Raw genomic sequence first — 23216 nt, 5'->3', positions numbered from 1 at the left:
GTATTTAATAAGAAACACTCTTCAGGGTGGGTACAAAATGCCAGTTTATTCTTAGAATGAAACAGATGATTGGTTGGTCCAATGTATATTGGACACTGTACTTCAAAGTTATACACTCAGTCACTATTATTGAGCTCATTGATGTACCATAAAAACAATTCACATATTAAACTTAATGAAGGGATGGAGGGGTGGGGGGATGGGGGGGGGGGTCTAAAAATGAATGCGGTAAAAAAGAAATACATTTACATTTGCAGGAGAAATGGAAATATTTAAAATTATATAAAGACTGGTTTTATAAGTTGTAGAAAAAGAGGAAAATTTTTATATTTAACCACAATGAAAATGCAGGGAGAACTAAATTATGTTTCTAATTTAAGCAAATTGTTGATTACTTCTTTATTAGTTGTTTTTGAAGGAAATCTTTAAAAAAAAGTTTTTAAAAAATGTTAAGAATTTTATAATTCCCATCTTAATTTGATCATTTTTATACATATGACAAAATTACATATAATTCTGATATTATTGTTTTGCTAGCACAATGTCAGTGTACAAATATCATTCAATTACAATATTTATAAGAAAATGTTTTTTCAGTCTATATTATCAGTGTTAGTAGCAAGTGAAAAACAATTTTATTTGTTCCAATATATCTCTCTGGAGTCATATTCACACAGTTAATAAAGGCCTCTATAGCGTTTCTCTACTGTGGGCAAGGACTCACCATGTCCTCCACTTCAATGATTTCTACCACAAGATCTCTGATTGACTTCACACTGTCCATGAGCTCCTCTGCTTCTGGGTCTCCAGTGTAAGTATCTTGGTCTGGAGAGCCTGAGCAGTGCAGGGTGCCTTCGCTCTCTATGGGCACCGTCTCAGGTGGAGCACTGCCCCCTACTGGAAGATCAGTGAGGATGGGGAGTCCAGGGGTGAACTCTACAGCAATGCTCTTCTCAGTCCCGGTATTCTCCACACTCTGGATCAATGCCTCACTGGCGGCACTGTCATCAGTGGGTACTGCTGAACTACAAGCAGCAGCCTGCACTGGAGTGGCTATGTCATCTTTCATCTGTGAATCCAAGGGCTCTGCAGCATTTGTAGTATTAGGCAGGGCTGTACCAATGCAAGCCTCCTCAGGGGGTGAGCTACCAGATACAGTCTCAGGTTTACAGAACTCCGAGCAAGAAGGACTTGGAGCATTAGTTATTGCATCTTCTGGAGTGCTGATATGTTGAGCCTCTGTTTTCCCTTCAGAGTCACATTCCTCTGTGAGAGGAACAGGACTTCCTACCTCCACACCTGCTGGGGGGATGAGATAGATGGCTCGGTCGGTAGCATGCCTGTGTTCAGTGGGTGTCTCTGGGTCCTCTGTTATAGTAATTTCAGGTGACGCTTGAAGACTGACTACGACTGAAGCAGCAGCTTCACTCTGAGTTCCAGCTTCAGATGAAACTTCACCCACTGCTGTCATGGCAGCCTCGTGAGTAGGTGAGGTGGCTTCACTCTGAGAACCAGCTTCAGATGAAACTTCACCCACTGCTGTCATGGCAGCCTCGTGAGTAGGTGAGGTGGCTTCACTCTGAGAACCAGCTTCAGATGAAACTTCACCCACTGCTGTCACGGCAGCCTCGTGAGTAGGTGAGGTGGCTTCACTCTGAGAACCAGCTTCAGATGAGACTTCACCTACTGCTGTTATGGTGGCCTTGTGAGTAGGTGAGGTGGCTTCATTTGTGGATGACGCCACTTCAGGTTTATCAACCAAAGCCTGGCATCCTGGTTGTGGGAAATCCATTACAGACGCATCAGGTTTGAGAGCAGTCATTTCGGGTTTAATTGAGGAAACTTCAGGAGCAGCAGGGCCACTTTGAGACATTGCCAAAGGGTCAGTTGGCGTAGTTGATTCAGCATCAGTTGGCTGAGATGACTCTGTCGTAAACTCTTGCCTCCCCTCTGCTAAAACTACCAGGCCATCCTGCGTTGGCTGACTTTCCAGACAGCTGTTGCCCACCAGTGGGGACGGGGAATTCTGCTCTGCCCTTTGAGTGACAGCGGCAGAGACGAGTACACTGGCTGGGCTGGAGGGGGCGGAGCGAGGTGGAGTGCGGCTGTCGTTCAGGCTGCACTGACTGATGCACTGGAGCTCTGTGCTGTCTACAAATAGGTTGTTCTTCTTCAGACTGGCAGCCTCCTTCACCACTGCATAGCAAGAGTACACACAGCAAGATCAGCAAGGGAAGATGATGCCACAAAATAAACTTAATGTTTTATAACCATAAAACAAAAATCAAGCCAGAACAAACAGTGAGATGCAACACTTCTGTTATTTCAAGTTACAAAAGTCGCTGTTTCTTTCTGCATTGGCAGTACACTAAAGAAGACTTTTCTCAGTTGTAAGAAAAGCATGCTTGGCATGTCTAATCTTTTAGACATATACCTCCTACTGAACCTGAACCGCACAAAAGTACCTTCTGTATGTTTATAATGTCATAGTGCAGCTCTCACTGGTCCTTCACCCCAGGAATGATTGGGGGAACAGTTTACCTTTGCTGACTTCATCGTTCAGAATTTTCAGCAGTATGTCCTCATACACATTCTCCACTTGAATGAAGTTAGTGTAATCAGCAAAGATGTACTGGTCATAGTTCTGCAGCTCCTTCAAAAAAAAAAAACCCAAAGGTTTTATTTATCCCCCTACCACCACTGTATGTGAATGAAAAGTTAAATGCCCCATGGAGACATTCATTTAGTTATTATCCAAAATGCAACAAAAAGTATTTTGTTAGTGTAGAACACAGTACTTCTGATCTAATTGGATTTTTTTCTCAAAGAGATGTACAAGTTTAACATTTTCAAATGAAAGACATATACTGTTTTGCAGCTGGGTGCCAGGTTCCTCCTGATGGCAGGGAGTGTGATGTCCACCAGGGCATCCTGGAAAATCTTCTTCCTCACTGTACTGCTGTCATAATCATATTGCTGAAAATGAAGAAAAATGCTTACTTAAAATAAGGCTATTAACTAATAGCTATTCACAGTCAAGTCTTTATTGTTAACCCTCTGCAATGTATAGACTGTTTAATTGACAAGATGGTGGTGTAAAACATGTTAGCTACGATAGGGAAGTGCACTGTGGTTACTTGCTGGGGAGCAGTCACCTTAAGCACACGGATCTTGGCTTTCTCCATGACTGATGCCAGTTTGTCAGTTTTGTCCTTTATGGCTGACTGGAGCAGCATCTCAAATGTGTATACAGCATTCTCCATCAGCTGGAAAGAGCAAAACAACCATCCAATAAACATGGCTAAAAAAATGGACATAAGTGCTTTTCTGCCTGAACTACATCATGGTGAACTACAGAGGGAGCCATATTTCCAAAAAAACCCAGGTCAGACTCTCTCTCTTAATCAGCTTTTACCACTGTCCAGATTTCACTGCTAACACTGCTAACAGAACACTGTACTAAGGTAGACGGGGAACTCAGCAGGAGACGGTCCCCAGTGCAAAGCTGCCTCGTGAGGCTCACCTGCTGCATGTGGCTTTGGGTGCTGTGCACTAGCAGCGTGGAGTTGGAGAACTTGAAGCGATTCCGGAGTTCCTGCAGCTGTTCCTTCAGCACGGTCACATGCTGGTAACAGTCCTCCAGCTGGCTATGGCCCACCTCAGCCAAAGCCTTAAAGACATGACACAGACGGTATTTATGCGTTTAGCTCATAGTGACCCTATGTTCTCCAACAAACGTCAATATTCTCCACCAAAGATCAACACTGTAATGCTATACCACTGGGTTCACATAATTCAATACTGAAGCCAAAAGAACAATTACAAACAAGGGAGAACATTCTAGAAGCTTAAGAACAATAACATATAGGTACAGCACACCAAAAAATTCACTGTTTGGTTTTTGACTGGTTATAAGATGGGTTGCCCAAGGAGGATGGATACTCTCTTGAGTGTTGGTTCTGCCAAAGTCTCCTCCTTAATTTCACCCAGGTAGTTTTTCCTTTTTTATGTCACTACTGGTTTGCTCATTAGAGATCTGGACCCAGACATTTGTAAAGCTGCTTTGTTACAACACGTGTCATGACTTTTGTTGTGTTTCCTGGTAAGTGCTGCATCAGTGTGCTCTGAGCTGCTGCTGTCATTTTGTGGCTTAAGGTGCCTAATCTCATTTTTATCTGGCCCTTGCCTTACCTTAGAGAGTTCTTCTGGAGTCCCTTCAGAGGGGAAGTCCCTGCAGACACGGGTCAACTCGGCATCCAGGCGTTGCCTCACAGACTCGAAGCCTGAGCTTACTGGCCCCATCAGCTCCTCCAGGATGGATGCCAGATATGGTACTATACTCTCGGAGCAGAACTTCATCGCTGGCTCTGAGACCAGTCCTGCAATATGCACACATGTTTAGACAGAATGGACAATCTTGAATTTACACGTTGACAACACGTGTAAATCTCTCTGTACTGATTAAGCCAACTGATAAGGGAGTTATTTGAAGAAAATATGAAATTGGTGATTCAGTTTCCTGTATTCTCTCGGAAGCACCAAGTGCAACTGATTAGGATTAACCCTCATCGACAGTCCTGATACCTATATTAAAAATCCAGCACACTTCTTTATTGAAAACATGGGAAAAACATCCAGCTTTTCAGTGGTTTGAAAATGGTTTGAATAATAAAACCACATCAACGTGGAATGTCAGACAACATGATTCTCAGTTTGAATACAGAGATAAGGTTCAAATCACCATCCACACAGGTAAGTTTTTTATACCCATGTGCCTAACAAGTTTGTTCCCCTTGAAAAAAATTATTTGTGGGAACTCCTCCATACCTTGCAGTTTGGTCTTCAGGAAGGTGCAGGAGCTGGTGATCTGATCCATGTCAGAGCGGATGAGCCCCTCCTTCTGTTTAACTGCCATGCTGCATTCTTCCTTCAGTGCCAGGAGCCCCACCCTCAACTGCTCCTGGACCAGCTCATAGGTAGCCTCCACTGTCTGAATGAAAGAAGTACCTGTCCAACACGTTCGCACTAAATACCACATCTCCCACAAACCCACCACTTCACATACACAGAACCACCTTTGTGTGATCCATCCAAAACACCTAAGGTGATCATTTATAAGGCTGCTGGCTGCTGTAACCTGTAATTGGCTTTAAGGTGGAGGAATTATATTTTATAGCATGAAACTATCAGCTACTAAACTGGGGCAAAGGTTGGCAGCTGGCCCTGTATGACAATCAAAAAAAAGTTGAGACATTGCTCCTAATGTCGAAATAACTTTCTGGGGAAGTTCTCTATGCATAGCAGACAGGCAGAGGGGCTGATCTCACTGACCGCAAACCACACACGCTTCCTCTCTGCCTTCCTCCCTCTCAGCCTGGGCAGTAGCTCCGTCTGCAGGGAAGGCAAGAGCTCCTCCATCACCAGGTTGGCCAGCACCTGCACACAAACACACACCACCACACAAAGGCGTGCTCATGATCAACTTACCAGCTTTGGGGAAGCTTTGACTCATGTTACCACGCTGCTGTCAGGAACAGGGCTGCAGTGATACAACACTGAGTCAAAAAATAAACAAGTCTGTCACCCCGCAGTGACTCCTGCAGTGTCTTGTTGGAAAGTAGTTGCAATGTTTCTGTGAGCACAATGGTGCCATAATACCCATATTAAGTCAATATAGACAGTACAGGTTTGTGACAGAGGAGAAGCATGTTCTCGAGAACTGCAGTCTACCAATATTGTTCTGTGGGGTTACAGTACAGTTAGGTATTTTCTGTACTATAAAAAATCCTTTACTTAAACTTATAAATTTAGTTCCCAGATGAAATCATCAGTTGTGCTAGCTAAGTACAAACACACAACTTATCAGTGCTGCAGTGTACCGCTGATGCCAGTGAACGATGTTCCTTCAGGGTGTAAAATGACTCCCATACAAATGTCTGTGGTGCACTCAATGACTGTCCTGGCACCATGACACTAATGTGTTTTCCAGTGACATCAGAGGGGGTGATAAAAGGGGACGAAAGGGGATCTTCCCCCATTTATGAGAGGAAAGCAGAGGTGTTTTCTGTAGCTTCCTGTGGCTATCCCTTCAATCACCTCAATCAATCGTGTAAATCAAAAAAGGATATCTACAGGATAATAACAGGGATATCAACAATACAACAGACGATACCGGTAGCCGAATAATTCTAAATAAATTATATTGCATTCCTTTTTTTTGTGTCTTTCCAGACTTGCAAATTTAAAGATGTAGTGAAAACTCAGACAGGCTGAGGGCTTTAGAAGTGTTATCACAGTCATGCCCCAGTGTTTAGCTACAAGTTACACACCATCTGCAAGTCTGTCCATCCACCTGTCTGTCAGTGAGTGCATCTGCCTGTCGACCTATCTGTCTGCATGTGTTCTGACTGTCAGTCCAATGGTCTGTTTATCTGTAACTCTATTTGTTTTTCTGGGCAAGCCCAGAACAGAACAGTCAGACATGGAAGGGAGTGAACATTATATTTCCTGTGTGGTCAAATCAGTTAGACCAAGCTGAGTGAGGAACACCTGTAGGACAGAAGGGTACATGGCCTTTCTCTCCACAAATACCTTCTCTTCACATATCTGGAATTTATCATGTACACAAATGCCTGTGCAGTAGGAGCCTCAAGGATAACTCACCTGAACATCTCTGCCCACCAACATCTCCCACGATTCATAGTGGCCTTTCTCCTGTCTGTAGAAAAGAATGGCATTCAGGAAGGCCTGGACTTCACACGTTGTCTTCTTCAGATAATCTGTAGAGAGAAAAAGAGGCAGAAAGAAGTGCAGTGAGAGAGAGAAACAGAAACAGTCTTCTGTCAGAACAGAGAATTCTGGCATAACTCACTAGTGCTGGTTGGGGAATAAACCAGAGACCATCGCATGACGATGTTTGCAGAAGCTTTTCTTTTGTGGCCACTATGATACCATAACTATGAGAAAAGGGAGGTTGAACGGAGAGGAAGATGTGTTGGAATGAGAAAGTGGGGTCAAAGGAAAGCCCTTCACCATGAGATCTGACATCATTCCCAATGGTCAGCCAATATCCCCATCTGCAAAACCGGGCAAAGGTGATGCGTAACATGCACAGTGGGAACAGTGGGCGTTTCTGTGAATTTCTGTAACTTTTTAAAACTGTTTCACTTTGAATAGCAAGCAGAGATCTTGGTATTTAGGGAATATGTCACACAAGTGCACACATAAACCACACCCCCCCAAAAAAATTTGCAAACAGCAGTTTCATTTGTGTGTGTTAACGGGTGCTACTTTGGATGCCATGACATGTAGAGCAGAGGGGAGATAACCACTAACAGCCTCCTGCCACCGAGCACAGGAAGTGCTGTTTCACTAGTGAAGATATTATTAGAGTGTTACCAAGACCACCAAAGAAAAACAGCCTTAAACCAGGTTGCTTGTCTCGATTCTCTGAGTCGTTCTACTGCTGCAAAACAGCATGTCACCGTGGCTCTGTGACTATATTAGGTGGCGTGCAGTTTTTTCTGAAGAGAAGGCCTGAGTACTGGCAAGTCCAGAGTAGTTCAGAGAAAGTCACGGCATCTCTTCAGTCAGTGTGGATTTTGAGCTATGAAGCTCTTTTTATTACTCTATTTAGCACCGTTCCTTTCCCACACGACAATAGTGTCACACTATATATATTTTATGTTATATCGTAATTGGTATCATATCAGGTGGATACTGATATTGTGAAAGGCTGCAATATGCAAATCATTCTGCACTCTGAGCTTCTTGATGCATGTCAGATGTTCCATATAAATGCTGAGGATATTGGGATAAATCATGGGTAGCAGTCACATGAGCCAAGAAACGGAGATTACTTAATAAAAAACATTAATGCAGACTGAAATTTTATCCATATCATTAACCACAGCTTAGTGACACTAATTTTAGCTATAAAAATTTTTTACTCATGCGCATTTGTGTATGTCTGTGGGTATGTGCGTGTGTGTGTGTGTGTGTGTGTGTGTGTGTGTGCGCGTGTGCATGTATATATGCATAAGGACAATGTGTATGTGTGTCTGGGAGAGCATTGCAAGTGAGTGCATGTGTCTGTTAATATGACAGAGCTGGTTCCAAGTGTGTCTGTCTCTGCTAGCATGAGAGAGACAGTCTCACGAGTGTGTGGATCTATTTGTGGGAGTCTCAAGTGTGTGCGTTTGTCTATTTGTGTGAGCGAGGCAGTTGTAAGTGTGTATGTACAAGTACAGGCACTCGAAGGCACTTTACCGCCGTTCTGGTGACGAATGCAGTCAGACAGGACTGACACGAAGCGGGTCTGCTTCTCCTCCTGCTGGAAGCTGAAGTAGGAGTCTCTCCTGTAGGGCAACCTCAAATACACAGGGAATGGACCCGGCACTGTCACCATGGGCGATGGAGCCTCCTCTTTGGAGCCTGTAAATGCACCCATGACAGCAGTCAGCTGAAGGTTGACATCATTGCATGTGGAGCTTGCCCTGCTCAAATGGATCTGATTAAAATGATGTAGGCTTAATAATTATCTGATGAAAACATTAAAGTTAAAGCAGTGTTACATAAACCACAGTTGGGTGACACTGCACTTAGCTATATAAAAAATGACTCTTGTGTTTTTGTTTGTTTGTTTTTTGTTTTTGTGTGTGTGTATGTGTGCACGCGCAAGGACCATGTCTTGCGTGTCTGCTAGTGTTTGAATAATGGGGAGAGCATTGCAAGTGTGTCTGTTAGTATGACAGAGCTGGTTGCAAGTGTGTCCATCTTTGCTAGCATGAGTCTCATGACTATGTGTGTCCAGTTGTGTGAGTCTCAAGTGTGCACATGTGTCCATTTGTGAAAGCAAGAGGTTTTAAGTGTATATGTGCAAACGCAGGCACTCACATTCACATAGTGTTGTGGTCCTCCATTACTTCAGTTTTACACACAGCCAGTTCTAACACAACTAGGTGAGTCCAGTTAAAGCTCTAGACATCTGTAGAGAGGTCAGAAAAACTCACTGTTCAGGTCAGGGAAGGCCTTGTCCACCAGGGCAGAATATTTATCCTCTGAGGTCAGCACAGTGCCTCCTGTCGGAAGGAGTACGTGACGCGCAGGAGCTCCTTTCGTGAAAGACTGAATGGACATAAATATTATGTAAAAAATATATCATGAGTGGTCCATAGACTTGGAAAAGTATTGCTTCCAAAATGTTATTTATTCATTGATTTACAGAGCTGTGGTTGTACCTCCTGGTTGTCGTGGAGCTCGAGGCTGTAGTCTGCACGGACCACCACGAACCTCTCCTTCCATTTGCGGCTGTCATCGTAGTGCAGCACGGAATCCTTGTATACCACATCCAAGGCCTGGCCAGCCTCCTGGGACACACGCATACACAACATCCAGTTATCCAGTTCAAACACGGCCCCACTGAATATGTTAGAAGATTAATCCAGTGTCTGATTGATTGCAGTTTCTTCTGTTGGCTGTGTAGTTAACACTTTTGTGCACTGGTTAAGCACTGGTTAAGAGTCAGTTTTGATTCAATTCAGTTAAGTTCAACTTTAGTGTCATACATATACACAGGTATATGATATAATGATATATATAGGTGTATACATATAACATATCATGCAAATCAGATAACATCAAAATAAGGAATTATTCCCCAAAAGCTCTTTGAATTTCAGGGAACCTGAATTACAGGTGTGTAGCATTAGTGGACAGGTTTAGATAAGAAGTACACATTGCTCATTAACACCTGTCCAAAAGGGTCACGATACTACATAACTCAGTGTTTCTGTTTCAACAGCTAATTCTCAAGCCCCTCAGGAGTCGATCCAGGATGTGTCAGAGCAGGAAACACACCAAGTTGTGCATTGCGACTTTAAAGTTTAAAATGTAAGTTTACACCATTTGTCAGATGCACATATTAGTGCTGTCTTCCCCAGGGAATCAAACCCATGACATGGGTGTTGCTAGCACCTTGCTTGTTACTTTGCTTTTCATGCAGCTGGAGTAGTGAGGGAAATTTCTATTAATTTAATTAATCAAATAATTGCCCAGATGTGATAAGGTATGCTTGATTCAAAACTGTATTGAAGCTTTGCTAAATCCAGACTTCTTCACAGATCTGAGAACAGCTGATTTAACTGACATGGCGGCTGCTCGTGCACCAACATACGTGATTAATTGTGCATTAACTGAGTGATTTGTTTCAATTCCACTGATCCATAAATTTGATGTATTTGTACAAGTCCACAAGATCATTAAATTAAATGAGTTCACATTAGTCAAGGAAATCACTGTCCATAATCATAATTGCTTTGAGTAAAGCCAGCTAGCAGGGTTCTGCAGTGTGGAGAACCTTCTGTTTGAGGAGTTGAGTCTGGCCTGTCTGCTGCTGCTCCACCTCATCCTGCACCTGGGAGAAGAAAGCCACACTGTACTGACTCCTATAGTGGGGGCTGAAGTTCTTCAGCTCCGCCTCCGTCCGTCCTACACACACACACACACACACACACACACGCGCGCACACGCACACGCACACGCACACGCACACACACGCACACGCACACACACGCACACGCACGCACACACACACACACACACAGGGGAGAGGATGTGCATGTGCAATATTATCCTGCATGTGTTAAATATTTGGTCAAAAAATTTCACAGTGACTGACAAAGTGGTCATCACCACAGCAGTTACTTGACAGTGGTATGAATTTAACAAGCTGTTAAATTCTAACTCATGACTCAATCATTCAGATTGCAGAATTCAAAAATGTTTTTTATTTAATTTTATATATATATATATATATATATATATATATATATATATATATATTTTTTTTTTTTTTTTACATTTGTATTCTACATTATGTATCATCCTCCATGGTACTAAGAAAGCTTACCATCTTTACACCGCTGAGTAGTCCTTGAGAAAACAGTTTGAATTTTGAACTGACCATTTAAGAGACCAGAAAAGTCTTTTTTTAACCACTACATGTGCCGTTCAGAGCCAGACTCTGTGATGCATTATTGAGAAAACTGTGCACTCGACAGCCCCGCCAAAATAACATGGCACAGACTGGAACAGAGAGGCCGTGACGGTCTTATTCCACTTCCCAGTCCAACTTCAGCAATTTGGTCACAACTCTCTCTACTTGGACCTTTTCTCTTATTTCTGAATGTTCAGGGGAAAAAGAGGATAACTTAGGAATTTCTTTTTCTGCCATGGACGCCTTGCTTTTTGATGTGCTGGGAAAGGTTTATTCTGTGGTACTGGGACTGCTATATCTCATGCACCAAACTAATACTCTCTTTCTTCTTAGAAAAACGTTTTGTTGCTGTTTTCCATATCTTACTAAAAGAAAATATACCACATAAAATGTTACTGGGGTTCTTCTTCTTTAGAACATAATTTTTGTCAAAGAACTGAAACTTAAAGAGTTCTCCAAACAGAAACCCAAAAGTTGGTGCATTTGGGTCACATTGTTTCATCACATTTTCAGAGTCAGAAACTGACTATACCAGGAGGAAAGAGAATTTTCATTTGTAGTGGTTTGTCTTGAAATAAAAATTCAAACCTACAGTCTTGTGCCACCTCCCCAGCATATAATTGTTTTAACATTACTATTCCTTAGGCTTGGCTGAACCTTCTGACTGCACGGAACCCTAAAAACCATTCAGAAGACACGTTGCATTTTGTCATTTTTAAATGGCTGAATTCAGACTCTCCAACAGGAACACTGTAAGAAATGCTGTGCTATGGAAAAAGTACTGGTACTAGTAAGGAGCACCACATGCACCAAACCTCAGCACATTAGCTACAGACCGCTGGCAGTGGGACACATAATGCAGCCTTAGGACGACGTTAAACAGTTTCCAAGCGCGTGGTGGGTGTGGCAAACTCCCGAGTGCTAGGTGATAATTGGATTAAGAGGAAGCCAGCAGTGCCCTGGAGGATAGGGGGATGAGAAAGCGGTTTCCTGTGCGATTCTGTTTGGATGGTTTGCCTCCACACAGGAGCGCAGCCGTGCACACAATCACACACACACACGCACAACGAGCACACATATACACGTGCGCACATGCACTCACTCAAACACACAGCCCAATGCTGAGACTGCTGTTGAAGCAAAACAACTCAGTAAATTGTACATAGCAAGATTACTAAAACAGCCCAGCACAGCAGTGTTCTGAATCATTGGCAAAACACTTTACTCAACTGTATTAGAAAGCATCAGTAAATGAAGGGCTCATTCTTGTACAAAAACTTGCCAAATCGTCCATTAAACCCTAAATATACTTGCACCACCTTTAGCAACACAGGAAGTGATAATGCAATAATATAGTCATATGTGTTGCAATATTGCAATCCAAGCTTCTGCAAATGCATTATAACCATTTCAACTCATGTCCGGTCACACCATGTCCTGGACCCTAATCCCATTCTTTTCAGAGCTTTTAACTCTTTATTTGTGTATACAACCCAAAACAATTTATGCACTTCCTGTCCATCCCTTCACCTTACTATGACAATATATGAGTCATTAAGTTCTCTCTCAATTAGCTATCAGCGATAACTATCTCATTTTGGCAGAGGGATTTGTGGGTAATGGACATAATTGAATATAATTGCCCTGTAATTACAGCGCCACAAAATGGCAGGATGTGCTAAGATAGAGTGAGACAGGCTGCAGGCAACTACAGTCACATGGGCTGAGGTTTGGTAAATATACGTCATAATGAAGGTTAAAAAAAATGTATAAAACTTTGGTAATCCCACAGCAGTAAGTGGATGCTTACGTGAACTTGGCTGCACATAGCAGCTGAGCCATGAAAGCTGTCGCACTATTTTGATGGGACACCAAGTTACAACATGAAGATTATAGAGAAACATGCTATGGCCAAACAACAGTTCAGAGGCCAGATGTGGTCTACCTATGAACAGTGTGCAGTGTGCCCTCTCTCTCCTTTGATGCATTCAGCAGACACACATGGGTCCTGAGAGAGCCCTCCATACTGTAGCCTACTAACAAAACACAGCTGAGTATTTGCTGCCCGGAGTCACTGAGAGCACAATGGCTGCACACACATCTGGAGCGAGACTTTAGTGTCAAACTGCTCTGTGTCCTGCATCCTGAAGTGTGCATGCTCACACACACACACACACACACACACACACACACACACACACACACAGAGGGTTTTATATGGCATCATGATATGTAGTGTCTATTGCAAGCGCAGTGGATATCCTGACAAAGGTGGGTGTCTGGGGTTGTGCTTTTGAAGCTGTGTGTGCTTCTTGTCCTTCACGTGCAGCTCTGTGTGTGTGTGTGTGTGTGTGTGGGTGTGTGTGTGTACATGCAGTCTGAGGCTTCTGCAGGGGAAGATGATAGAGTGACAACTAGAGAAGGGTAGTAAAAATGTAAAAATGAATAGCACACAACCTGTTGAAAGACCTCTGGCTCTTGTACAAAACCATGTGGCAACATCATTCATCCTACATCACTAGTGCAAGGGACAAACCCATTGCTCCAAATCCTAACTTACTGTCTGTGACTTCCTGACCTGGTTTTGCATTAGCTGCAGCTCTCTATGCTAACTGTTATATTAGAAGGAGCTGGAGCTGCACTTTTGCAAAGTAATTATCGCATGAGGTAATTTCCTGTAGCAAGCCCCAAAGCAAAGCTGGGTTGCTCTGAGGCAACTGGGAAATTCACCAGCTCCTGCCGCGTGAGATCCACATCCTACACTTATGCTACTGCCATTTACTTCAGTACATGTGGGACATGTTTCTCCCGCTCTGGACCTGCAACAGTTCAGTTACTGCAGCCTGGTCCTTAAACAAACTACGAAATGCCAACCATGAGGCAAGCCTCGGCAACTGTCAAACAAACTTCTAACTGCTCATTTACTTGTGAGTAAATGTAATCAAAGTGTGCTGTTTTAACATTGTTGAAACAATTAACATTGGCCAAATTACTGCATTAAAAACTACCATGCCTTGATTTATTACATGTTTTTACCAAATAACACTGACACTGGGAAGACCTGAAACACTGCCCATATCAGTGAGATCATCACTGGCAACCCCTTAAGTAACTTTCCAGTATGCAGATGCATTCTTTAACTGAATGCTATTTCTTTAACTGAAGTGTTATGAGACTTTCCTCAATAAGGGCATTATTTATGAACAATATTTTGAAGGACCTTGCAGCTGATGGCAGTGACCCTGCAGCTGATGGCATGTTAGTTTTACAATTTAATGGTATCAGAGTAGAGGTGGAAGGCCTGGCTTGGTGGTTTAGCTGGCATACTCAGTAGAGCGTGTTTTCCCCATCTCCCATGAAGATGTAAAGTCTGAGACCCCCACTGAGAGACAGCGAGAGCTCCCAAGCCTGCATATCCAACTGGGATATCTATTCCCTCTGTCTGACATACCATAACTAAATGGAAGAAAGATTTATGGCACTTAATAAGTTAGAGAGAGAGAGAAACAGAGGGGCGAGAGAGAGAGAGAGAGAGAGAGAGAAAGACAGACTCTCTTTCTCTGTCTCTCTCTCGCCTCTGTTTCTCTCACTGATGTTAAAGAATCTACTGCGTTGGAATCAATTCTATTAAAGAGCATGAAGAAAGTAATGTTTGGATCTATGATTCCATTCTCTGGAGTACCTCTCAGTAATCGAAAAACTAAGAATGACTGCTAATATACAGAACTAGAGACAATTAGAGGCATGACCTTTAATGTCAGTCTATCAGTTCTGACATGTACTTCACATATTTCACAGGAAGGTAAGCAGAATAAGAAGACCCAAACATTTGTTTATAAAAGCTTCTGAAATTATAATGTTCTCAGCTAACAGAGGAAAATTTCAACCCCTTACCATATGGAAAGGTGGCAAGGAGAGCATGCCACTGATGGAAACACAAATATCTCACATGTGTGTATTTCTCACAGCGAGGAGGTGGGGAGGGATTTGAGACTTGGGTGAAAACAGGCTTTCAACAGTCAGGGACGTGCTCCCTGGGCCCGAACGCATGCCAAAAAAGAGGGCCTCTCTCCCTGAGCGACCTTGAAACACACACTGAAAAAACTGAAAAACACCAGAATAACTCAAAATGCCAGTTCCTAATGAGGCAGGCCACATTATACAGCCCAAAAATGAGAGGTGGTCTCTTTGTGGGATGGTAATATATGGGGATTTGAACCACAGAGACATCAGACTACAGAGTCGTTTTTGCTTATAGGCAGAACAGGCATCTTAAATCATTAGATGCAACTCTTCAAATGCTATGTATTCCTTTGCGGCTAAATGAAAAAGACAACAATATTACGGGTGGCTATACAAATTAATGGATTAATTAATGGATTTCTGAAATGATAAACATATAGCAGATTCTGAAATTGAAGGGTAGTTACATGACATACTGCCTATTGTAACAGTTAAATCATAGATTCAGACATTTCTTTTAAAGTGCTCATATTGAAAACATGATGATTTCCCTTCAACCAGAGTCCAGTAGATACCTCTACTGGGAGCATGCCCCAGGGAGCATTACCAGACTGAACGGCAAAAACAGCTGGATAACAAATGTGCCAACTGAAAACTTTCAGAAGTGACTTTCACAGTCACCTTAGCAAGGTACCAAAAGATGACGGTGATGATGGATAACATCAGCCTTACTCTCGGGCGACCCATAACTTTACTCATTATTAAAGTATGGTGCTACATCTGTTAAGCCTCCTTTCAGCCACATTTATGGCATTTGGGCAAAACTCCCACCCAGAGTGACTTACGTATTTATCAATGTGACAGTCCATATATTCCTTGGGAACTGAACCCATGACCTTGGAACTACCAGCACTATGTACTCTACCAGGTCAGCTACAGGACTTTTTTTTTTCTGGAGTGACCCATAGCTACAGACCAGAACAAATTGGTAATGACTAAATAACTCCAAGAACTACACTGAAGTGATTCAGAACTTAGAAAAAACAGTTGAGCTCCACAACATCATTATTACTTAGTTGTCTAACAAAGTATTATCTATCAGTGGCCAATTAACCAGACTAATAATCATAAAGATTTGTCTTTAGGAAAAACTCCTGCCTAGATATAGCCAAAGAAAGGCAAATCTCACCATGTTACATCTCACCATTTGAGAAACCACCCAAGCTCCATCCCAGCCATGTCCCAAGCACAACTGATGCCAATAAACCATGACATCATTCAGGGAGTTGAGTGGAAAGATAATTGGGTGTGGTGTAGTGTGTCCCCTTAATTAATAGCACATTCTAGTTGCATTTCACTACGATGGTGTTGCAGTGGTTCCTAGCATATGCTACTTCAGTCAGTGCCATAGCAGTTCTAGACTATGACCGAGTATGAACATGGCATCTGGATGCCTCCATCCTAGATGGAAAAATAATAATAAGCTGCAGAATAACTAAATCGAGGTTCATGGGTATTGGTACAAAGCATTTATGGCATTCCACAGTACTCCATGGTCTTTGAGGTGTTGACACAAATCTGTACATGTCTGTATCCAGGAACTGCTCAGAGCAAACATATATGCCATGCTTGAGAAAAGCTGAGGGTGTTTGGCAAATAGCCTGCATCTTCAGAGCACAAGGAGCTAATTCACTCCAACACTGAGGGCCACCTTTATTTCATGGCAAACCACATTCTTCCAATTGCTTACTCTGGTCCTCAAAGATGTGATGTCATGTTCTATTACCAATGTGTGATACTAAGGGTGTTGCTCCTTACAACTAACACTATACCCAGACCACTGAAGCCTCATTATATAATGCTTTACATAATTTCATTGTAGGCAAGAGGATGTAAAATATTCCACTGATGGAGCTGAACAATCCAGAGAGGTGAATAAAGGAATTGGCTTCCTTTTCAGTCCAGCACTTGCTCCAGACATTCCAGATGAGCAGGCAGGAAAACAGTCCTTTGGAGCAGCTATGCTCCCAGTCACACAGGAAGGAAGTGCAGTCACCTCAGCTTGCACTAAAACCATTCATACCCTGAATGCTTTGTACCCTGATTTATTGGTGTGTGGAATAGTTTATGATTTTGCAAATATGCACATTTTTCCAATTCTGCATAAATGTTGATCTATACCACAGAAAATCTATTCTAGGACTACTGTGTTAAAGAGACAGCATCCAAAAGATATGGCTTTATATTACAATGGACTGACTGGAGGAGAGAGTAAGTGAGGGTAGGGAGGAATGAGAAGGTGGGGGTGGAAGTGCTATGCGTGCAAATGTCAAACGAAATAAGACAGTAATCAAGATAAATTGGTCGGTTTTAAAGAAGTCATCCAAAATTCTGCCTCAGTCACTTAGAGTAAATCTGTTTCCATATATGCTCAGTGCACTGACATATCCCTTCCAAAGCATTTAGACACATAATACAGGGAACTCCTCGAAACAAACATAACGTAAATGACAAGGTAAGAGAAAGTAGTGGCATTAAAAGGACACATTGTCAGTCCCTGCAGTGACTCATTTAACCGTTATATCACTGTCTACAAACTTCAGATATTTAAGAACTCGGAGCATACCTCTAATGTAGTTAGATTTACTTTCGTCTAAAAGACTGGAGGAAGATACTCCCATTTTGAAGAATGGTTTCTCTTAACGGTTCCGTGTGTGTCCTTTGCTTCCGTTAGATCGATTTTATTCCAGTCAGTAATTCTAGAGCGCTCCGCTTGCCGTGACTCTAAAGAAATGACTGCCGAACAGAAAAGCGCAAATAATGTGATGCTTCTCAAACTTCCTTAGACTTCGCAAACTACAGCGCCGCCTGGTCACCACTTCATCTCTGAAGGAGACTCTCGTTTTAATTAAAAAAAAATTAATTTATGCCTGATAGATTGGACTAAAATATTTTTACGGGCAAAGGTTTTCAACCTTAGGCTTTTAACATCTTCAAACTCATATAAAATGCGAATTTTCGCGGATTTTACACAGGCAGTAATTATCTTATTAGACTACACAGATATCGGTAACTTAAAATATATATTTATTATAATAAATGATTTAGGTCAATGAAATTATTTTAAATTGTATCTACATATCTCGTATGAAATGGAATAATTAGATGTCATCTATCATTCATAACGAGCAGGATGTATTTGGCACAGTCCTACGTTTCCCAAAATCCATTGCGGCAGTAAAATCCGCCATATTGAGCTTGCCAGAACGCGCTGGCAGTATCCACAACATAGAAAGGTAAGAGTGTAAACAGCTAATTTTTACTTGCATTACATGCCATTTGGCCCTCAGAAAAAATTTCCGTGTGTACGGATTGTTGCATAAATAATGTACTGGATGATTTAGATCGTAGAGTCGATTCTGTAAACAAAACTAACATTATTATTAGCTAGAAACTGAGTTAGCGTTCGTTGTCGCTAGCTAGCCCGTACGTTTTGCTATCTGCGTTTTCTTGACAGCGCAAGAGATAAATCAAAAGCACATGCGTATTTTCACTCCAGAATATCATGTTTGGGACTATTTACAATTGACATATTCATGCATGGACCACGCAGGTGTTTATCAGACAGTTTGTTTATTTGGTTAGATTTTGTACGTATTCGATAACACAAAGACTTATAAGAACCTTCCGTAGCTAATATTAGCTAGCTGGCTAATCTACTGGACTACAAGGGTAGCCTAGCTGGCTGATTTGTTGTCGTATTATCCAGAGTGAATCGGTTAGATTAGCCAAGTCTAAAGCGTCGTTTGAATATCTAGTGATGTTATGGCATAAACTAGAGTGCGTTAGCGGTTCAACCATACTGATCAAAATAAAAGCAACAACGACGTTATTAGGAGTGACAAATGATCACTAGTCTTGTGCTTTAAAAGTGTCATGATTTTGATCGTTCGTTTCAAAACATTCTTCATAATTTTTTTTTAAATAAATTGGTTCTACTGAGTATGCGAGATTGGTAGCTGTATCTGTGTTGTATATATGTGTGTGTGTCCAAAACCCATCATTGAATCCGTGTTCTTTTTCACTGCTTTCAAAGAAACTATTCTTCTCTATATTAGTGGTGAAAGATGACTCAGACAGTTCAGACAAATGGGGTTCAACCTCTCAGCAAGACTTGGGAGCTCAGTCTATATGAGTTACAACGAACTCCACAGGTATGTGTACACATTATAAACTCATGCTCTCTGAGTTTTCCAAATCATTTACATGAGAAGTGTAGTTCTCATTTTACAGAATGTTTTGTTTTTTTTCTATTTAGATTTTTTGTGAATCAGTATAGTTTGTCACTACACAGGCAACTGAGCTATTACAGCTGAGGACAGTCTGTATCTCTGCTGTTCTTCTGTCAGGAGGCCATCACGGATGGCCTGGAGATTGCCGTGTCTCCCCGTAGCCTACACAGCGAGCTGATGTGTCCCATCTGTTTGGACATGCTCAAAAACACCATGACCACTAAGGAGTGCCTGCACCGCTTCTGCGCAGACTGTATCATCACAGCTCTCAGATCCGGGTAAGTTCTGGCTATGCACATCCAGCAGACCAGGGTTAACCTTAACAGTCAAAAGATTCATACAGGAATCATTTGTAACGTGTTCTTTATCCATTTGAAATGGAGAAAAAAAAGTATGGAAGAATGATGAAGAAATTAACATTTAACACAGCATGGCAGGCAAAGAGTTAAGAATGCAGATTGGGTTTGACAATATTTAAAACGAAAGCCAAAAACCGGAGCAGGGGACTGGAATTGGCCTTAAATAGCTTTAAATTGTGGGTAGTAATGATTTCTAAAGAACAATGTCAAAGTGAAAATGAGAGCTTTTAAACATGCTGTTGGTATTGATTTCCGCAGTAACAGACAGGACATTCAACTGTAAAGTCTTGTTTTGAGTTGGCACGCATGCTACCAACCCTTGTTCTCTGTCTTGCAGAAACAAGGAGTGCCCGACATGCAGGAAGAAGCTGGTATCAAAGCGCTCGCTTCGCCCTGACCCCAACTTCGATGCCCTGATCAGCAAGATCTACCCAAGCAGAGATGAGTATGAGGCCCATCAGGAGAGGGTGCTGGCCCGCATCAGCAAGCACAACAACCAGCAGGCTCTCAGCCACAGCATCGAGGAGGGCCTCAAGATCCAAGCCATGAACAGGTACAGGCACCCTTTGGGTTGAACACTAACAAAAGGGCTAGAAGCACATTTATCTAGTATATTTATAAATCACAGTGTAGGTTTGTGGTTTATACCACTCGTTTGTAACACCTCATTTTGATACTACATTGGGTATCATTTTGGTACTACACTACATTGGTCGGTAAATTATAGTTGAACCCTGTTAGAGCGAGGAGGAGACAAAGCTATGAAGCACTTTTATCTTTCAGTACTTGAAGTTGGAGGGCTGTGGTAAAAGCGGTTTCATTTGAAAGGCTTTCATTGTGTCTCTGAATTGTCTTATAAGAGGATGTTCAAGTAGATTCTCACTTTCTTCTGACAGGCATTGTGCCCACCTTCCTGTATTCATGGTTAGATTAAAGTAACCTGGTTGCACCTCTCCTGGCATGTTTGAGAATTGCCAAGTCTTGATGAGTATAATGAAGAAATTTCCCATTCCTTTACTCTATTTCCTGCATCTCCACCCTCCCACCACCGGGGGCGGTGTTGTGCTACAGACTGCAGCGGGGGAAGAAGCACCAGATTGAGAATGGCAGTGGGGCGGAGGACAACGGGGACAGTTCGCACTGCAGCAATGCCTCTGTGCATAGCAATCAGGAGGCGGGCCCTAGCATCAAGCGCACCAAGACATCAGACGACTCGGGCCTGGACATGGACAACGCCGCGGAGAACGGTGGTGTGGACATGGCCCTGGACGGAGCCAGCGAGATCGAGCTTGTCTTCCGGCCTCACCCCACGCTCATGGAGAAGGAAGACGCTGCGCAAACGAGGTAGCTATCCACAGGGCATCTCCCTGTGCTTGAGTTCAAACCTGGAAAGTTCTTAATGCTCCCAGACCCTTTAGTCTTGAACGCTGTATAAGGATAAATAAGGATAAATCATTTCAGAGTACATGACAAATCCTTCCATAAGTGGTTTCTGGATATGACCATCTGTTGAATGGCATCAAACCTAAATGCGACAATGCTTTAATAACAAGGATTGCGGTTTAGTAAAGATGGCTTGGTACATGGATTCCCCTTCTGTATCAGTTGGTAAATCGCTGTGGTTTGAACCTTGTCCCCAGGTACATCAAGACCTCTGGGAATGCCACAGTGGACCACCTCTCTAAATACCTGGCTGTGAGACTCGCCCTGGAGGAACTGCGCAAGAACGGAGAAGCCAGCCCCATCAACGTGGAGGCAGCCAGCGAAAAGCAGTACACCATCTACATCCCCACAGCCAACAACCAGTTCACAGTGAGTACAGACACACCCTGGTTCATGTACCAACAATCAGTTGGGTTGTATGTGCAAACCACTTAATTTACTGTCAACTGCAGTGTCATAGAAGCCCTGATGATTATTCAGTATATTTTTATGGGCATCAGATCTACATTTGCAGTTATACGTGGTAGTTAGAAAGCATTGAGAAAATGACTGACAGGCTTGTTTGATGCCATTGTAGTGTCACTGCCTTCAGGCAGTGCAATCTTGTTGTGGTTCAGTCATAATCGGAGCATCTCAAAAACAAGTTTGGTAAAAGATGCTGTTTCCTGGTTCCTTTTGCCTAGTATGAGTGTGTCTTGTGTCCCCTCTACCAGGTCCTAAATGGCTCCTTCTCTCTGGAGCTGGTGAGTGAGAAGTACTGGAAGGTCAACAAGCCCATGGAGCTGTACTTCGCCCCTACGAAGGAGCACAAATAAATCCAGTGAGATCTGAGGGTCTCGACAGGACTGATGGATCTTTCTCTCTCTCTCTCCCTCTCTCTCTCTCTCTCTCTCTCTCTCATCTGGAGTATACTAGTCATGGAGTTCTTGCTCCTTAACAACTGTGGCTGCTTTTTTGTTTGTTTTTTGTCTGGTTTTTTGTTTGTTTGTTTTTGGGTTGGTTTTTTTTTAAGTCTTTTTGTAGGGCTGGTGGGATGGGGAAATGTTGGGTCATGTACTGGTATTTGATGAATATTTTCTTTTCACTTTGACACGAGTTGACACAATCGGTTTATAGCCCCATATTGAACAGCAGTCTTGTTATTGATAGGAGTTGGGTGGTGCCTTCAGCAAACTAAAGGTCAAATTTACCAATACAATAACTGTTAGCACAACTGCTGTGGAAGAAAAGCCACATACTGAAGACTAATTTTTGTAGTGACATGTCTTTTTCGTATTAAGGAATATTTTGTCATCCACGGCATTGTTATTTAATAGCAGTGTCTGCCCTCATCAGTCGTCAATAAGATCCACCAAGATGGGGGAGATTTGAAGTGCATTTTTTGAGGAATTCCTTTTAGGTTAATGTATGCAGAATGCATATACATGCTACTGTTCCCACAGAGTCCCAGTCAGTATTGAGGTTATGTGGTGACTCAGTCTGCACCAACCATGCCACATCACCATTCAGTAGCTGGTCAACCATGTACATCTGCCAGTTTTACCTTTGGAGTTGTACATATAACATCACTTGACAAATAAGGCAATTTGGAAATGTATCAGATTAGGCAACCATTGTTATTATACATTAGAAATAAAAAAAAAATAGCTGTCAGTTGTACACACAGATTTTTGATAGTCATATTTCATTAAAAAAAACCCTCTATTGACAAACTTTTTAGAGCATGAAGTATTTTTAGTTTGACATTGTTTGCATAAATGAGTTAATATTTGGGGGGGGGGGGGGGGATGTATACCATGTTGTTTGTTTGGAAAAAAAATAAAAATATGCAAATGCAGTCAGCAGATCATTGGACAATCTCAGAATGAGACATACACTGAATGTCAGGTCTCAGAATGAGACATGCCCTGAATGTCAGGTCTCAGAATGAGACATGCCCTGAATGTCACATTTTGGTTTCACAATACTTGTAATAATTTTATTCACCTGCTTATTTACTTGTTGCTACTAATCAATACCCTGATGAAAAAATAGCATTATTAAATGCTAAAGTAAAAAATACATTTTATTGGAAAGGACTACTCAGTTATATTGAACATTTTAGTAGGTGGGGTTTAAGATTGAATTCTTAAAAATGGAATTTAAAAAAGGCCTGGGCAGAAA

The 23216-nt window shown here is 42.2% G+C and overlaps 2 protein-coding genes across 4 annotated transcripts; one reads left to right on the top strand and one right to left on the bottom strand.

The window, feature by feature from the left end:
- Positions 1–26: 26 nt before the first annotated feature.
- On the bottom strand, positions 27–17750 carry niban1b (niban apoptosis regulator 1b). 2 transcript variants are annotated; one of them, XM_035534413.1, is made up of 15 exons: positions 17586–17750; positions 10358–10488; positions 9240–9368; positions 9012–9126; positions 8269–8433; positions 6664–6779; positions 5332–5436; positions 4828–4990; positions 4192–4379; positions 3524–3670; positions 3156–3266; positions 2869–2976; positions 2542–2653; positions 1513–2196; positions 27–1437 (listed from the first exon to the last, which is right to left on the bottom strand). In XM_035534413.1, the coding sequence occupies exons 1-15, from the start codon at positions 17638–17640 to the stop codon at positions 704–706; spliced, it is 3063 nt and encodes a 1020-aa protein (XP_035390306.1). In that variant the 5' UTR covers positions 17641–17750; the 3' UTR covers positions 27–703. The 2 variants fall into 2 exon arrangements, with proteins under 2 accessions (XP_035390306.1, XP_026883971.2); XM_027028170.2 differs by having other exon boundaries at positions 27–2196.
- Positions 17751–18209: 459 nt separating this feature from the next.
- Positions 18210–22765, top strand: rnf2 (ring finger protein 2). 2 transcript variants are annotated; one of them, XM_027028139.2, is made up of 7 exons: positions 18210–18255; positions 19078–19173; positions 19369–19529; positions 19948–20163; positions 20682–20954; positions 21251–21422; positions 21767–22765. In XM_027028139.2, the coding sequence occupies exons 2-7, from the start codon at positions 19087–19089 to the stop codon at positions 21866–21868; spliced, it is 1011 nt and encodes a 336-aa protein (XP_026883940.1). In that variant the 5' UTR covers positions 18210–18255; positions 19078–19086; the 3' UTR covers positions 21869–22765. The 2 variants fall into 2 exon arrangements, with proteins under 2 accessions (XP_026883940.1, XP_026883947.1); XM_027028146.2 differs by having other exon boundaries at positions 19056–19173.
- Positions 22766–23216: the final 451 nt, after the last annotated feature.

This window comes from Electrophorus electricus, chromosome 15, assembly GCF_013358815.1.
Source record: "Electrophorus electricus isolate fEleEle1 chromosome 15, fEleEle1.pri, whole genome shotgun sequence".
NCBI lineage: Eukaryota > Metazoa > Chordata > Actinopteri > Gymnotiformes > Gymnotidae > Electrophorus > Electrophorus electricus.
The sequence above is the reverse complement of the archived record's forward strand: the minus strand, read 5'-3'. Positions and strand labels throughout refer to the sequence as shown.